Below are 19,154 nucleotides of genomic sequence, written 5' to 3'. Positions count from 1 at the left end.
GGCCAGAGAAAATTTATTCCTGTGAATATCTAATACAAAAGATTACAATAAAAAAAAAAAAAAAAAAACAAACCAAAAAGCTATGGCTCAATGCTGTAAATGTGTGGATGCACCCTACTGTGCAAAAAATAATGGTTGGCTTTCCAGTGGAAAGGCTTGGCAGTCAGCTGCAGTGGTGCAGACTGGCTTTCATCCCCAAAGACATATTCACTTTGGCAACACATTGGGAGGTAGCTTAGAGTGCAAAAATTAAGGAAAATAGTCTTTCAATTTAGTCTATTAGTTGATCAGTGCTAGTCACAATCATATTGTACATAATTTGATCCACAGAAAACATAGCAAAATAAATATTCAGAAAGAATTTTTAAATTATGGAATCCTGTGTTCTTCTCCACCACCTTTTAACTATGAAAACAAGCAAAAAACCTTAGTACTATGAAAGTTCTCATTTGAAATATTATCGGTTGCTAAACTTACTTATTTTTCCATATGAATTTTAGCAGGTGTTCTTTAATTTGATGCATAAAAGGATTTCTCACAAACATAAAACAAGTCTATAACTGCATACACTCCTTTAGAAACCCACTCAAGATTGTTGGTTTAAGTTGACAGCTAATATTAATATAAACAGGACTTATTACTTAAATTGCAATATGTTTTATCCCAGAAATTAGGTTTAGTTTAAGCCCAAAGAAACCCAGGCTCTGCATCATCCAACTTCATGGGAACAAAAACCAGAAAGGAAATAGAACAAATTCTACATATTGGTTTGCATCTATGGGGTGCTAATGAGTTGAAAAGGGTGTCTCAGCCTGCCATCACCAATAGATTATACAATCCACTCCTCTTTTTTGCAGCCTGCAAGCACATATTCCTCCTTTTGTCCTTTTCTCATCTGTCCTATGCTTTCCCAAAGGGCTCTGCTTTCAGTACAGAAGGGAAAGACAGAAATCACTTGGTAAAGCCACTTCATATTCCTACCTTTACTGGGAATGTAGCCAAGGATGTTTACAAAAAGCACGAGTGGGATAAGCAAGTAAGCTGTTTTCTAAGCTTCTCTACTGACAGCAGCTCAGTTTTTCGTGTATTATGCAACAGTATCTTTGTAACGCTAATCTTCAGAGCAGTAATTTTCTAGTAAATGCTGAAACTAGTAATGAAAAATTTGTAAGATTCTGAATTTGTTCAAGGACTCAATAAGATGAGGATTTATAAGTAAGTTCATAGAGTTCTTCAGATACAAGTTCAGAATGAAAAGCAGGAGCAAATACTTAGGTACTGACAATTTTTTTTTACCTATTCTTTGCATACAGTAACTTTTTAGACAGTCACTGAGACTTCACCTTTAGATGTGTTTTAGGAGCAAAACAACAAGAGCTTTGTATCATCAGTTCAAAGAAAGGCACCACTGTTCAGCATGTATTTTCCTGCAGCATTTCAACTGCTCATAAGGAGTTCCAAATATCTTTTCTGTGAAAAAAATACATTCTGCTTTTGCATTAACCCAGGTCTTTCTATTAAAATTTTAAAAAATTAACAGGAGCTTTGTGAGGTTTTTTTTCCTGTGCACTTAGATGCCAGTATCTGGAACTCAACATGCACTCTGTGCAACCACTTAAAGGAAAATTTTCAAATATTAAAATACATCAAATGAAAGACATTTAACTAAATACAATCTCATCCAACTAATCGGAGGCACTTCTAAAGCAATGGTCAGACTGAGATAACAGGATTACTGGGAGGTCAGAATACAAGTTCAATACTTTCTCTAGATTCCTAATCTGTTTCCTCAAGGAAACACAAGAGTTACCAGTTTCCACTGATTCCACCTCTAGGCATGGATCCTAGACATGTTTTAAAAATATTTTCAAAACCAAGGTGATATCTGAAACAAGTATCCAAAAAGTGGTCCTGCTAACAATGAAAAAATGCCTGTCCTTCTTTTATTCCCCTTATTAAAATGTCTGAGCTTGTCACTTACCCAGAAAGGCTTTTCATTAACCTTTTGAGACAAGCAAATAAAGCCTCAAGGATATGAAAACACTCAGGCCAGGAGCTTTTATTAAATATTTTTTTTCTAAGAGGTAAAAGTGGAGTCAGAATTCACCAAAGTTTTATGAAGTCACAAAGTTCCTGACTGTCTGAGACAAATCTCACCTACCTACTGTACAAAAAATGTTTTTTTTTTCCTGCATTCTTTAAGTAAATCCACCTTCAGAAAGTGAAGTGAAAGACAACCAATCATATCTGAGGGATTTGGACATACCATGAGACAAAAGGAACCTTGAGACCAAGGAAAATCATTCCATCACTTGAACATGTAAAAAGAAATAGCAGACTTTAGAATGAAAATCTAGCAACACCAGGCTTTATTCTGCCTATTTATCTAAAGGAAAGTAAGGTACAAATACTAATAAGATGATGCTGAGCTAAGCAGGTGTTGATTTCAATGCCTAAAGATCTACATAAAGACAATCACTCAGAAAATGCCAGTAATTTCATAACAGTCTGTATAGGAAGAGAGCTCTTCAAAAACCTCAAGTAATTAATTGTGGAGCTGAATAAACTTGCAGAGAAAAAAAAGGTATTATTTGATATAAGTCTTTAAAAAGCATCATAAAAATAAAGAAAAACAAATATCAGAACTCAAGTATTATCTAAGATTTTATGAACATTTATTAAAAATGAAGAAAATTTAAATCAAATATTCTCTCCCTTTAGCTAGATTTACAATAAGGAAAAGGAAAAGAAACAAAGCTGAATTTCCAATGCGACATTTAATCCTGAGGATTCTGTGTATATAGCTTTTCTCTTTTCATTTTTTATAATACAAGAATTATTTTTCCACTGCTAACAATCAGAAACCCACCCAATTAATTTAAGCTGCCCTCAGAAACATTGCTAGATTCTATCAGCACTTGTGAAGTGTTCCAGAAGCATCTCTATATGTCGCTGGACAGCTACATAAGCTAAAAAATGCTGAATTCCAAATGATAACAAGTCAGCCACATTTGTGAACAGAAACTACATTGGCATTGTTACACTACAAAGAAAACATGCACATCACCTATACCATCCAGAAAAACAACTTAGTTTTGGTGAGTTTCATCAAAGTGTGCTTAAATTAATCTTGTTCATGTCCCTATATAAAAGGGCCAATCTCAGCAGTGCTTAAATAAAACTGGGTAGAAACATACAGTCATTGTATTTATTCCAGAATTTGAGCCTATCCATTCTCCAATCATAAAGATCTATTTGTGAAGTAAAAAAATGCCAACATGGGCCAGTAGTCCATTCATCAGTGTTTAGATCTAAAAATGGCCACTAGAAGATGCTGGACTGGACCACAACAAAGAGCATTCCTGAGATTTCCTGTTTCTGTGACTCTACAATATTGTTCTGTGACACCTATTGTGAATTTTGAAGAACCATAGTTGTTTCTATACGTGCTTAAACTGCATTGATTCAAAATTTGATAACTGTTATTATTATTAAGCAGGGTAACAGGGAGCTTTAATGAAGGAAAAAAAACCCTTAGAACATAAGAAAATATTTACAAATACCCTTTTCCTATATCACATGATGCTATTTTCTCTGTACTTAGATGTATATCTATATATTCACTGTACTTAGTGTATATAGTTGGATGGTACAATAGGTACCTCAAACACTGGAATGTATCAGAGATTTACAGCCACTCTTTACTCTTAAGCAATTTTTTTTTTTTTAACACAATCATATTTGTAGATGGGGAGATGACAGTTATTTTCTCAAAAAAATTGTTTTGGCCAGCGAACAGTTGAAAAACACAACCTGGTAATAGTACACATTTGTAAAAACAATTATCCGTAAAACTAAGATTTTGTTTAAGAAAAGTAACAGACAATAGGGAGAAGTCAGATTATTCTTCAAGCACATTCATGATTCACAATGAAATATATGATGGCAAACCAGCAGGTGTCACAATGACATGGCTTCCTAGGTAATACAATGCAAAAAGAGCACATCTGGGTAATTTAAAACTGAATTTGAAATAACCTCCTCTCCCAGAAAGGCATTTACTGTGTGGGTCATGACAACTCTGATTCTAAAAAAAGGGTCACTGCGTAGTTACTAGATTAAAAAGTTGTTTTGACAAGTCGCCCCAGGTCTTCACTGTAAATCCAAAATCACTGCCCAGCAAGTCCCCAGAATAAACATAATGCACTGCTATACAAATACCTGATGCACCTCCTGAAGACAGTTCCAAGTGTTCACAATGAACCTTCTTGGACTGAATTTAGTATAAATGCAACAAGTCTGTTGCCACTGCCCCATCCCAGTCACCAAAACCTGATGGCAGTTACACCCAATTGCTATAAACTCTTCAAAAACTCACAGATATTCCACCTTCCATGCTTATTATTGAATTGTGTTTTATTAATTTCCTAATCCTTGTTGCTCATCAACACCATTATCCTTTTTTTCTCTTTCCCTTTCACTCCTCATACTTAATGACAAAATGAAATGAGCACTTCAGAATGAGGACCAAGCATCTTGTAAAAGAGCTCCCTTCTGCTACCTGAACAAATAATAAAACACACAAAACATACCACTTTTGCATTAAAAAAAATAAATGCTAAAAAAGTCTCAATCACTGTTATTCAGCAATTTCAACTAGAGAAACTTTATTTTTTCTGTAGGCAAAGATCATCACTTATACGTATCTCTGCATCCTGCAAGTTGAAAGAAAGAATAAAATAATTTAGCTCAGTACTAAAGCTAGCCTAAGTCTGAATAAGGTACTGTTTCCAAAGAGTTTCAAAGATGCCTTATTGTTATAACTGAAGAGGCCTCTTGCAGTTTATCTAAGAAGATCCATAAACAATGTGTTATAGTATAAAAACCCAGATTACTTTCCAGCATATTCAAATGAGTTAAGACAATCTGACTCACAGTTCAAACAACGGGTGGTACATAAATCCCAGAAAGGCCAGAGAAGCATAATGACAGAGAATAATGACCCTATTCTGCTAAACTAAAAGTCCATCTACTCGAGTTTGTAGCCTATGACAATGGCTAGTAACAGCTCATTAAGAAAGGAAATAGGAAAAGAATATGAAGAATTTACACTGTATGAAACGGAGAGAAAACACAGACTACAGATGTACAGAGTACACTTACTCCACTATGTCCTCAGAGCAATCAGATGCTTATGAATTTTCTCAGCTGGAGGCTGCATCAGGATCATAGTATGTAACAGCTCTTGATGAAGTATTTCTTCTTTGGAATGTGTCTAATCACTTTTTGAACCCATTTACATTTTTAACATCTCAAATATATTATGCTAATGGGTTCATAATTTAAGCATGGGTTGTGTGAAAAAGGACATCCTGTTGTTTCAAATCTGTAGTCAATTTGTTTTGTAGGGTGCCCTTCATTCTTCTGTTATGGAAAAGGTAAATCTGTCAACTGTCTTCATCACAACAATCACAATTATAAAACTTCTGCTACAGTTCAGGTCTATTGCAGAATAAAGAATCCCTTTGTGCTTGGTAGCAGCATCACAAAAGTATTCATAGTGTACAGATAATAAGGAAGAAAGGATTTATAAAGAGTTAATAACACTATAAGAATTGGGGGTCTTTTTCTGGCTAGTAACTGAGCATCCTCAAATGCTACATAGTTAAGTAGATGTAAATGTCTTCAAAGAATTTATAAAAAACAAACAATAATTATTTTGAGAAGAAATTATTCTTTAACCTAATTATGCAATTAATTCTTTCTTAGCTATTCCATCCTTATGCTTAAACAAGACACATCCTCTTCAAGTAAAATTTATACTGATTATTGTCTTAATACTAACTGACACTGGTTTTATAACCCATTATAATTTCCTGCCAAACCTCCTTACACCTGAGTTTTAAGTGTTCCACAGGCAAAAAAGATCCATTCCTCTCAGACCCAGAGAAAATTACCATACACAATCCCTTCTTCTTCCATAATTGACAGTCAGACATTTTGCTCGAATCGTCTAGAGAATTAAAATAATTAAACACAATTAAACTTAGTTATCCAGGTTTGCCATTGATAACGTCAGGTGAAATGGTTCCTCCAAGCCTCACATGCTGCTAGTCAAATAATTCTTTGTCCCTCTCTGCTGTGCTAATAGAAATGTTAGCTTATCACATATATTATATCAACAAAGAGAGCTATGTAAAAAAAAATACTTCCTTTATTGCTTGTTTTAGACATCTACACATCTAGTTAATTTTGCTCTTCCATGTATCCTGAGGAGGTGGTACTCAAATTTCCAGTGACTTAATGCTGCTTCCTGTTTGGTTGCATTTGGCTAAGCTCTCTATTAGTTCCCAAGCTCTAATGGCTGATTTCTTCCACGGTTGTTCCTAGCATCCCTCCTTGAGGTGCAATAGCTAATTCAGGCTACACCTAAAGTAATGGAGCAATTAGGGCTGTAGACTGGGCTTCAATATCACCAGCACCTGATTAACTTTGAACCCACAGCATGGCTAGGTTCTTGTCAATTTGCACTTTCCCAAAACAATATTTGGAATCAGATGAGAGCGCTAACACTTCCCCAGGAATGCTCCAGATGGTACCTTGGATGCAACATCATATTTGGGTGTGAAGAAAAAGTAGCTTAGCCTTGTAGATGTGATATTCCAAGAAACTAGGCCTCAGAGGCCAAGATCAACCAAACCTTACTTTTATCTGACACTTCATGAGATTCTTTGCAGTTTCTATGCATCTGGGTTTAATTTTCAGTACAACTGAAGTTTTACTATCCTAGTATGGCATCCATTTTTTCACAGAGTTTATAAAAATAAAAACTACTTTCAAAATACTGAAGTCCTCTGTAGTGAAAATTGTTTAGGAATTCCATAGTTTACTTCCAAGTTCTTACAACTCAATCTTCAGGAGGACCTTTTATCAAATACCTGAAATTTCTGTCCAATATTTGTATCTTTTAAGGTCATTGAAAAGGCTCATCTCTACGTTTTGTGGGTTTGTTGTTGGTTTTTTTTATTGTCTGCAATGTCAGTACATGTTTAGAACCAAAAAATTTCTCTCTACATGCTTAATAACACTTTCAAAGTATTTGAATAATATTTGTGACACAAACAAAACTCTACATCAGTTAAGCAGAGGCAACAGTGTCCATTTATGTGCAATACATATATTCCTCCTACAACATATTTAAACAGGTATCATCTCCTGAAGGAGCAATTAGGAAATATTTAGAAGTAAATCAATTGGAATGAAGTCATTCTTAGGCCTTCCTCTTGCTGAATGACATGGGAATATAATTGAAGTTCCATTCATAAAACATAGGAAAAGAAAACAAAACAAGGGCAGTTTATTATAGTCCAGTTGAAAGACATTTGACAAGATTTATCTTATTGCCAGGATGAAGAGTATGAAGACATAATTTTTGGACACAAAGAACTTGATCTACCAGTGACCACTAGGAGAAATAAAGGGAGTACCTGTGACTCACCGTGAAAAGGACACACTTAAAATTAGCTGCAGTAAATCTGATCTGATAAACAAACACAGGACAACTAGCCTAATCATAGATATTCTAAAGGATAAAATAACTGAATCACCGCCATGATTAACTAAATCACTACAGAATCACACACTGTAATATTCTGGTCTTCATTAAGCCCATACTTTATCTGTGATTTACTGTTCTGTGTACAAAATCTTCTTTCAAAGCCTTAAGACAAGAGAGGAGTTTTAGAAGTAAAATTTCTGCTGAAAATTTTCACTAACAGCTGATATGAGGTTAAGACAAATATCATTAATTGCTTCTATCCACCAAAACATAAAATCATCCATTTAGAGCCTGGCATTAACATTTATATCCAACTAGACATCTCCACTGTAGAAGATGAATTTTCATTCATCCTCAGGGCTTCCTGTACTTCCCGTGATAAAAACGAGACAGCAGAATTTTTATACATATATTATATATGGATAAGGCATTGAGAACTTTGCTGAATGAGTTTTCACCACTTGCATACAGAACATCCATGAATAAATATCCTTTCTTTGTGCACATGGGATGTAACAGACTATCACACTGTGTGACTGCATACTTCCCTTTCCTCAAGGATCCAAGTCTCATTTTATGGACACAACAAGCAATGCTAACATCTATAGCTATTTTACATTTTGTCTTGTTATCCTTATTGGTCAATCTTTGATCACAGGCCTTGTCTAGCCACGCATTAATCAAATTAATATTTGGATTTGAAAGTCCCATAAAAGTTAATGACTATTCCCTTGTTATTTTTTCTTTCTCAACTTACAGACCATGGGAACATTCCTTCTCCTTTTCAATGCAGGTAAAACAGGTTAGCTGACATTGACATAAATAATCATTATTAAAAAGTGTTGGCTTTGTGGGTATTCAGTCTCCACATACATCAGCAGAATGGATCTTCTCCACCAACCAGTGAGATCTTTTCTTTAGTTTACTTGATTTTTTATTCTAAAAACAAAGATACATGTACTGGAGAGAAATAATCTGAAAACAAAGAATAGTACGGCCAGAAAACATTCAGGAGAGCTGTCTCACACAGGAAGGAAATGGTTTTATGTTGCATATAATGTTAATTAACCCCTTATTGAAATACTGTCTTACACTTCCCACTCTTTAGAAAGATATAGATCATCTGGAAAAGTTCACAATGTAAACTGAAGAGAAATAGAAAGCAAAGTGAAAAACCTATTTCTCAGTATGACAGTACAAGAAGCTCCATATTCTAATTTACCAGAAGACTGAGAAATCAACATCTGTTTATTTCCTAATATAACTAGCAGTACCGAGCAGATGATGATTCTGTTAAGCCAGGCTTAAAAGTGAGGAGAAACAGTGTTTTTGAGTAGACAGAAAAAAACAGAAACACTCCTAATTCAAGCTTAACAAAGACACAAGAAACATTAGTTATAAGTACATGTTGAGAATAATTGCTCTAGATATAATGTGATTAACATAATTAGTTCAAGAGGGAATTCAAACCAAGCAGTGACGTCAACATTCTAAGACCAAACATATTGTCATTAAAGGATTACCCTCTGCAAATCTCTAACCATCTAAACTATTCTAAATATGCAGAACTCCAGAAAAAAACCCTCCTTCACCTGACCCACTCAAAAACCCCAAAACAACCACTCACTCACTGTTTAGCAAAATAGACGAAAAAGATATACTAAGCCATTTTTAGCATTGTTTGGAGTTTCCTAGTGATAGCCAGTCAAATAACAAAGAAAAAAATTAGCAAACCTCTTCAACGTTGAAATGCACACTGAAGATTTCATCATCACTCAAGACCTCGGTATTAGCTACCAGGAGGCCACTGCTCAGTATTTCTTTATGATCAATACATTAAAAAAAAAATCCTGTTCTATCTAATCTAAATATCTTTTCCATTAACCTTTCTGTCCAAAATATCAGATTGACAACACAACAGGGAGAACTTCTTCATTAATTCCTTCTCAATATTTACACAGCCACAATGAGGCCACTTATAAGTTGATTCTCCTTTGATTAAGAGAAAACAATTAAAAAAAAAAAAACAACTGATCACACAGGAAAGAAATCATTTCACCTCAGACAATTAAACTGAGTCTTTGAGGAAATGATACAGCAATAAAACAGTTTTTAAAAGTAATGGCACACTACAACTGTCTCCCCAGATAGCTGCTCCAAAATTCTTCTGTACCTCTGACACATATATTCCATTTTCATTATCTGGACTAAAATGGCATTCCAACATAGAGTTCCACCACAGAACTGGGAAGGTCTTTCACCTGTTGTCCTCCAAAACATTACCACTAACAAACTTTCCAGACATATGAAAAATGGCAGCCTGCAAACTATGCCATACAAAAGTCTAACAATGGGTTTGATCTCCACGGAAGCGACAACTGTGCCAAATACACAGAGAAATGGGTTCCACATAGTCAAGTCCCTGCATATTATTGGGACTTTTCTGATAAAAACATTCAAAATAAAGGCAAAATTTTCAGTCTGTATATTATCCCAGGAAAGTAGCACCTGTCAGTATCATAAGTTACCTTGGTCCAGACCAACAAGACCACCTAGACCAATATTTTGTATCTAACTGGCCATTAGCAAATGCTGAGTGAAGAGCAAGGCCACAGCAAGCAATTGTGGTAGGAACTGGAAGATACAACCTTCGTGTCTTATTTTGAGAAAAATTTAAAAAAATCCAAGAAATGCATTAAAATATTTAAATAGTGGGGTTTGGTAATAAGAAGAATTAAGAGCTACCACTATGGAGTCAGCACTGCCCAAATAATTCCCACAATCAGCCTTGCTTTTTGGCAAGTACTTGTTGCCTGCCTGGATGTCACAAACATAAGCACAGCAGGGATGCATCAGAACAAAACAGCATGTCTACAGCATCAATGAAATATTAAGACACCCTAATTATAAATCAAGGAGGTCGTTAACATGCTGCCATATAAGTTCTTCTTGCCTAGGCTGGGGAGAAGTTGCAATTGCAACAAGCTGTGGAGCATCACAGCAAGGACAGTCTCCAGATTCTGAGTATTCTTCACCTACAGTTCTACAGCTACTACCCTGCACTGCAGAACAGGCCTCTCTGCTCAGTCAGTGCAAAAAGGCACAGTCCCCAAAAACTAACAAATCAAGTAGAGGCTCCATTTTTTTCTTTATAATTCTGGCAGCAAGATGACATCTCTTTAGCATATACACACTGACATATCCTCCTTGCATGTGTCTTTTTATATACACTACCCCTGCCTATGGAAATGCATGTTAGCCATCCTTTCACCTATTTAATAACCTTAGGCAAATGCTTCTATACACCATCTTTTAAAAGCAGGAATGACCTAAATAAAAGAGTAAATAATGGAATAACTATGATCTCATGTAGAAATATGTACTTTGGTATTCCTTAACAATAAAAATCTAAGAGCAGACTTGCTCCCTAAATAGAGCCACACATCAACACCTCTCAAAAACTCACTACTTTGTCTCTTAGAGGACTGTAGCCAGCTTTAAAGCCCATCATGCTGATATCTTAAAACCTGAAAATGCAGTAGCAGAAACAACTTTTTGTAGAGAACTTTGATTATGTGTCAATGATGTAGCCTAGTATAGTTCAAATATTGCAGCAATGTCATGCTAAGGTTATATTAAGCAACTAATTTCTATTTACCCATTTTTCTTTTTTTAACAGGTTAATTATGAAATATCAGGTTCCTGGAAATGCAGTAAGTCAGCTGCACTTAAAAGATGATAATTTCTGAGTATAATCAATGTCACATAATGTACCGAATGTACTACTTTCCTTTTTTTAAAATTATATTTATTAATTACTTAACAACATTTCTATCAACAACAGCAAAGAACTTTAAGTTCCCACTATACATAGCTTTACATGTTTTTTGGCAAATATTGCTGGGGAAAAAAAGTGTATGAAGCTGTTAATGTTTCCAGATTCAGCAGTAATTAAGCACATGGTCATGCACTATAATGAATATGAGGGCCATGGGAAGTGATGAGTTTCTTAAGTGATATAGGCAACTTTCCATGTAGAAATTCTTTGCCAGTACAGTTTGTCCTTTCTCCTTATTATAAGGGGTAATTAAAAAGATTAGGAAAGACATCTATGAAATTCAGTATCAACAGTGTAAAAGATGCACATCTGGGCTTATAATCAATGTGCTTAGCCTCCTATTGTTGTGGCAGTGAAGCTTCAAATAATACAATTAAGGTTGGAATTTATAAATATTTTTCTGAGAAATTTGTTGGGAGATGAAGATCTATCCAGCAGCAGAGTCTAAAGCTTTGCTAATATTATGGCTCTGGCTACAATCATCTGCCACTTTAGCTTGAATGATATGAAAGAGGACAATGGAAGAGGTCTCATGAGTTCTGTGTGTATTATATCTAGGCATCTGGAAAACAAAATATTTCCTTCTGGCAGATTAACTCTGCCATGATCTGGGTAGGAAAAATTTAAAACAACCATTTGGGTATTACAAATAGAGCTGTTTGGAAATTCTGTGTGCAACAATACAAGGCCTGGGTGTGTGTTGGGTATGTAATTTATTGGTAGATAATAGTCAGAATTAAAAAGTTGTAGTGAACACCCAAATGCCAGCATGAGCAGCATTCCTTTCCAGTGCTACCTTTGCAAGTTTTGTTCAATCTATCAGGAAAAGGAAAAAAAAAACAAGTTTAAAAAAAAAAAAAAAAAAGTCTTATAACCCCAGGAAGATCTCCATCACTTTCAACCTGTCATAAGCAAATTTAAATCTAACATTTACCATGATAGATACAAGATCCAACACACTGACTACTCATCATATTTTGGGATATAATTATACCTTAAACACCGCAATATTTAGTAATTTCCTCCATTTTTAACAATCTAGGTTTTAAAAAAACCCAAACCATCTACAGTAATTAATTCAGTGAATCTCAGTCACAGATAAATTTTGGTTCATTTAAGCCCAAATCAGACATTCCAGTTCATGCTAATGAAATTCAGATAAACTACCCTGGCTGCAGGCCCATTGACTTCTGGCTGAAGAGCACACACAGCTGGATATCTGTAAATCAGGCAGGACACAATTTCTGCATATAGGTTAAAGACTGTTCTGCGTCACCAACGTGTAAGAGTACACACACTTAGCCAGAGACCTCAAAACAGCCTTTTGCCTGCCTGGAAACTTCCTCATAAAAACAAAGCTTACTTTTCCAGCTGTATCACATTACATGATGTGAGCATTTGTAAAGTAGACTAGACTGAAGAAAAAGGGATAGAGGGAAAATTATACCCCTACTGATGTAAAGTGACTTAGGCTACACAGTCACTTAAATTCACCACAGATCTGCGCTGACACCAAAAGAATCAGTTCCATCCTCTCCCCCTCATTTCTTACCACCATCATATGTCAGGCAGTAGAATTACATACATAATATGAACTAAGTAGATAATCTAGTAAATTTCTTGCCTGAAAATACTGCTTTCTGAAAGATTACGATATGCTGTTATCAGAAATATTTTATGACTATGGACTTTATCTTTCTACAAGAAAATCACAGACAAACCTCATCACTATCCATTTCATTCTATAAAAAATGCATTCAACTTTATCTTTTTTATTTGGCAAGTGTAGTTTTAAATCTGGTTCTCCTTATTTTTAACTAAAATCCAGCACTAAAGAAGCCATATCTGTATGATTGCCTTTAGTGTAATAACTACAACCAACTTAAAGACTGCTGTCAGCAAAAGGGAAGTAGCAGGAAGGCAGACAGATCTGTAGGATGATAACAGATATGAAGCTAAATGCTAATGGTAGCACAACTATTGCTTGACACTTTTAATGCAAGCTTGGGGAAAATTAGCCATAATATAGAATTTTTAAGTGTATGAAAAAGACAAACAAATCCCATTGCAATACCTGTTTGCATTAAAACTTTGCTAGGATAATGGTCAGCAGTCACTTTGCTCTAGCAGTTACTACAGTTTCATGAGTACTTCCACAAAAATTTATCTTTTGTTTTCAGCCTTCCCCCCCAAAACTGGAAACTTGGAGCAATGGGTAGTAAATTCCACTTAGCAAAATACGATTCTTGAAGCTAAAAAGTCTCCAAAGTATTTATTTGGTTTTAGCATAAAGATTCTTGACCCAGACTATAAACTGGGTTTCAAACACACAATGATTCCTTACAGTGATTTCAACAACCTTCGACAAAATCATTATTTTTAAGTGAGCATAGCTCATAAACACAAGAATAATTAATTTCTGGTAACACAAAAGTATTTTTCATCATCTGTTTCCAAAAAGTATTGTCACAACCTATTCCCTTGATTCATAACACTGTTTTCTGATTGCTGTTGTGGGTTATAACAACAGGCCTCTTGCAGTGCTGTAGTTTGCAAACTACAAAGAAAGTAGTAAACAGCCTATTGCTATATATTTTTATTCTGCTGCTGGGTAATCTCTTTAAAACAACAAAAATTTATTGCCACCCTAGGGTGAGATATGTAGTCATCACCACCAAAAATCTGGCTCAATGTAGCCTTTTTTATCCCATGCCCACCATCATCTTTTTTATAATTCTGCAGAAAAGGAATTTTCTAGGAAGTAACAATAGCCCTTCTATTTTAAATATTAATTACCATTAGAACTTAAAACCCTAACCATCTTAGAAGTCATCCACAAAGCACAACCAGAGTTTCTCCCCTAACCTTCTTGGTAATTTCCTCCTTTGCATTTCACCTGGTACATTACAAATCATTGTTAGAATTGCATTAATCTTATGTTTGCAGACAATATCACAAAATTTAAGATCATTACAAAATTTATGATCATTGTCAACCAAGGCCGGCTCAAAATAAAGTTTTCTGGGCCTATTTAGCAAGGTATTGTACCTAAAGCAACCCAACAGAAATACTTCCAGAATTTGACACACAGGGTTATAGTAGCTATATCAACACTCTTATCTAAAATTGACTTATTACATGTTCCAAGTAGGAACTTCTGAGATGGTATATCCAGAAATTTACTGAGGCATATTGGATAATTTCAATTCAAAACTTAGCAATTTCAGACCCAAGAAAACCAAGTTATGTTCTCAAAACAGACACTACAGGTTGATAGATAGTATTTGCAATTCTAAATGGGTAAACTAAAGTTCCAATATTAATATCAGTATATTTCAAAATAAAAACACCAAAAGGAACAAAATTTTAAAAAAATTTTTAGCCTATTTTGCCTTCAAAAAAATGTTAGAACCTAAACACAAAAAATTATAATATTCAAGTTACATCAAAAACAGGCTTCCTTTTTAAATTTGAAAATAACTAAGCTGTTGAAAGCTAAATTTTAATCACAAATAAAAAGCACTTACCTTCTTGTCTGTTATTTTTCCTTTTTAGCCATTTTTCCACAGTTTCTGCACTTACACTTTCTGACACAAACTCATCCAGTACCTGGGGGTGAAGAGAAAGATATGCCTTCACTTTTTCATCTGTTAAGCCTGAAAGAGAGAACATTAATTGATTACATTATTGGTATGAACTCCCTCATATGAAAAAAATACCTGGAGACCAGTAAGTATCAATATCCCTTTGTTTAACACACGGATTGAATATATGACTATTTAAATAGAGCAGAGAGAGCAATATCCTGTCAAAAAAATGAGCTGTAATATAGAGAATAGCAGAAGCAAAGTGCATCCATATAAGATACCGTGTACAAAAAGTCCCCTAAAGGGGTACACAGATATTACCCAGGAGAAACATCCAGGCAGGAATTCATGACTATGATTGTGACTAGAAAATTATTTCCAAGCTATGCAAGATGATATATTGATAAAGAAACTGGTTAGAAGAAGATAGAAGCAAGATAGAAGTGAACTGGGGTGTCTCACAGAGCACCAAATCCAGTATTCTCACTGCAAATGGCAGCAAAATCAACACAAGCTATTATGGAACACCGAAATTATATGCAATTTTCAAATACTAGAGTTACTTAAGTTACTTTTGATGTATAAACTGTTTTCACAGGCATACTTCAATTGCTTTAGTAACTTAGTTACCAAAATGAAAATAATTGCAGATAAAAGATATTTACAATAGCTGCGACAAAAAGAAAACTCCAGTAAACATTTTAGAAGAAGAAGAAATATTCAGAATCTCAGACATTCATAAATAAATTTTCAAATTCCCAAAATTACAATCTGATTATACACTTTGCAAATCCCCCAAACAAAATAACTGGTCGCAGGGAGATGAACCCAGCAGTGCTGAGACTGTCCAACAGCAATAAAACCACCTGTCCTGAGGGACTGGGGTCCAGGATACCATGGAGGGAACAGGCACCCCAGTGCAAAAGCCTTAATGAGATATGAGGGGAAGAGGAGTAGCACCCACTGTAATGACTCTAAATATACCCTTTTCTTTTGTGTTTTGCATATTTAAATATAATAGTAAATTCTCCACAGAAAGCAGTCTGTTTGTTCTGTTCAGGGAAAAAGTCCCCTCTGAACAAACACTGACCTCTTTCAGATAATATTCATGCTACAAAATGACAAATTCTCCTATTTTTAGCTTTGCACAGTACCAGAATGTGATGAATAGAGGGGTAGTGCAATTTCAATGCTAGTCAATTAAGGTAATATTTAAGATCTTGCATTGTTTACGGTTACAAATGTTTACTGTGAAAGTCTTCAGGAAGCAATATCAGAAGACAAACCAACAGCTCTCATCTGCAGAGCATCAACCACCTACACCACTTTTCTCACACCAACTGCACCACATCACTCATTCACATCAGCCCCCAGCTGCTCAAAACTGGTTTAAACTACTCTTGCTTTTAATCCAGAACTGGCAGTTTCTGTTGGATACCATAGCCTCAAACAACAACATTGCCACTTAAGGCAATTACCCATATATGAATCACTTGAATAAGAGATAACTGAGCATCCTGATTTTCATTAGTAAAGGGAAGGTTTAACCTAAATCAATAGATAAGTAGATATTCAGCAAGTGGAATGAAAACAAGCAAAGCCCCTACTTTGGTTGTTTAACCTCAGTTGATAGCCTGTACAGTTAGATCATAATGCAGCTATATAGAAGCAGAAGTGCAAAATCAACAAAATTATTTTAAAGCCAATTCAGTGATCACCTTGTTTTGGGAAAAAAAAAAAAAATCAAGCACATCAATATAATTCTGTAATTTGTACAAATAAGAAAAATGTAGTACCTTGAAAAAGTATTTCTAATCTTACAGTGAGAAAATTTGTAAAGGAAACAAGTTTTAAGAATCATTCAAAAGAGTACAGTTTAAAGATTTAGCCATCAGAATGTCATCAAAATTTATCTTCCCTTTAAGGCCTATGTGAAAAATAATTAAAACAGACTTGTCATAAAATGTGTGTTACTTCCAAATTGTCTTGTCTATTATTTTCCTTTTTAGCCATTTTTCCACAGTTTCTGCACTTACACTTTCCTCCTGACATCACCCAAGAGGCAACTCCTTGATCAGCAAGAGGTCTTTTGACTGCCAGAGGAAATTACCTTTCTAGCAGGACACTCACCCCAGGATGTCATGTTGGCACTGGCTCTTGGCACCTCTGGGCAGAGGTCTCTGACTGATAGCACCAGTTTATTATCCTGTAGTAAAAACCTGCATACTTTTTCTCTGTAATCTTCCCAGTTAGCTCCACACAACACTGACTCCTTTTCTCCTTCCTTCTTTCTTCTACCACCTTCTTCCTTCTGCATGAGCAGCTAACCCCTTCCTGTCCCTTTACACAACCAGCTAACCCTTCCTCCTTGCAGCATGGCCAGCAAACTCTCCACTTTTCTGTCCTCCTAACTCTTTATCTTTCTCATAGGCATAACACCTACATGCCCTTTTACCCTTTTGTGATTGGTCAACACACATCAGCATTCCAGCATTCCCTTCAATGCTGCTCACCTGTCTTACACAGCTGCACCCCATTAGGGATGAGGCTCAGCCCCATCCCTAATCTTCCACAATCTATTCCCCCACATATTAAGAGTGAGAAGGATAAACAAAATTATAAAAAAGCAATTGTATTTACTTGTAGTACTTCTAGAAATTTATACATTAGTGCACTGCATGAAAAAAACATAGCCCTGTTCTTGTACTTTGCATATACCTCGAGCTGTGCATCGCATTTGGCACCTCATGCCAGCCCATTAAAATTTTGGGGTTGTCTTTTTTTAAGTGCTGTTCAAGGTTTTGTTTTTTTTAAATAACTCCTTGGCTTTCAATTCCATATGTGCATGTGGTTTGGTGTTACTTTTGGGCTTATTTCCCTACCCAAACTGTGAGAAATAGTGTCTTTTTCACTGGAATTAATAGTAGAAATACATACAGTTGAAGCCAAATGTATGGATCTTTTTTCTTTTTTTAAAATTTGACTAAACTAACAATAAAAAGTACAGATATTGCTACGAAGTACCACATTCCAGCTATTACAAATTAAACTAGAAAACCAAAACCCTTATGATAGTCTGGTTTCACAGAGGGTAAAGAATAAAGAAACCTTTACCTGAAGAAAATTCAGCTAGTTCACTAGAGCTGTTTAAAGAGGAATACTTATTCATGTAAATTATGAACCAACACATGAAACTATATTTACTCTTTATTAATCCAAACAGGGTACAAAGACTAAATCATTGGGGGTTCAAAACCATAACTGTAACATTGACTGTTTTTTGTTTTGTACTTCTAAAAGCCAAACAACCAAAAAAAACTCCAGAACCACCATCTTCAAAAATGCCTTCAAGGTCTCAAACAAAGCCAGTGAGAATATTGCAGGCTGCTTAATGGAGATTGCCTGACCTGCTCAAGCCTAGTTTCTCCTTTTGATCTAGCAGCAGAGCTTTCCTTGCAACAACTCCCACATTTCATTAAAAATAACTAAATGAGAACCTTAAAGGAGATCAACTGCTTTCAAAGACCCATCTCCCATTTTCCAGTGTCAGAACACCAACAGCTTCATTAGTCAACATCTGTAGCACTAAAAAATAGTAATTACGATAAGAGAAAATTAGGAAATATTTGTTACAATTGGGAGTACTATACTAGAAGTAGTACATTTCACACGTACTGGCACAAACATTTTTCAAGAAGCCCCAAGTATGTGAAGATAATTTCCAAACAAAACATGTATTTGAATGACCAGGAAGGGATAAAGCATAACAATGGACAAAATCCATAGAATAGAAAGATTCCTCTAATAAATGGGATCAATATTCCCCCTGTTGATTATCACCATCCTCTTAATGTCTCTGTTATGTTTTAGGAGAGCAGAAACTGTAAATACTGTTGCAGTCTTATATGCTGCTGTTCTCTTAAGGTCTCAAAAAATGCTCTATGGAAAATAACTGAATATCAACACTTTAAAATTAAAGCACAAAACACTAGGACTTCTATCTTAAGGGATAAAATGGGTTTTGAGCGGAGGTGACAAATTATCCCAATTTAGCATCTTAAAGCTCACTTTACAGTGAGTTTTACCTTAACTTGTAAGGGTACTACAAGGACACACTGCAGGCTTGTCTACATCAGTAAACTGAATATGTCTAGGGCTGTTCACTAACCTG

General features: G+C 35.2%; 1 protein-coding gene across 7 annotated transcripts in view; it reads right to left on the bottom strand.

The window, feature by feature from the left end:
- The window catches only part of PDE10A (phosphodiesterase 10A), a 336,966-nt gene that overhangs the window by 75,913 nt on the left and 241,899 nt on the right, over nt 1-19,154 (bottom strand). For all 7 annotated transcript variants that reach the window (XM_079297641.1, XM_079297640.1, XM_079297642.1 and 4 more), the window contains one exon: nt 14,924-15,052. In XM_079297641.1, the coding sequence (XP_079153767.1) occupies nt 14,924-15,052 (129 nt within the window). The remainder of the gene's footprint in view (nt 1-14,923; nt 15,053-19,154) is intronic.

The sequence above is a fragment of the Erithacus rubecula genome (genome assembly GCF_903797595.1).
Source record: "Erithacus rubecula genome assembly, chromosome: 2".
Lineage (NCBI taxonomy): Eukaryota > Metazoa > Chordata > Aves > Passeriformes > Muscicapidae > Erithacus > Erithacus rubecula.
Note: the sequence above shows the minus strand (reverse complement) of the source record. Positions and strands in the feature narration are given on the sequence as shown.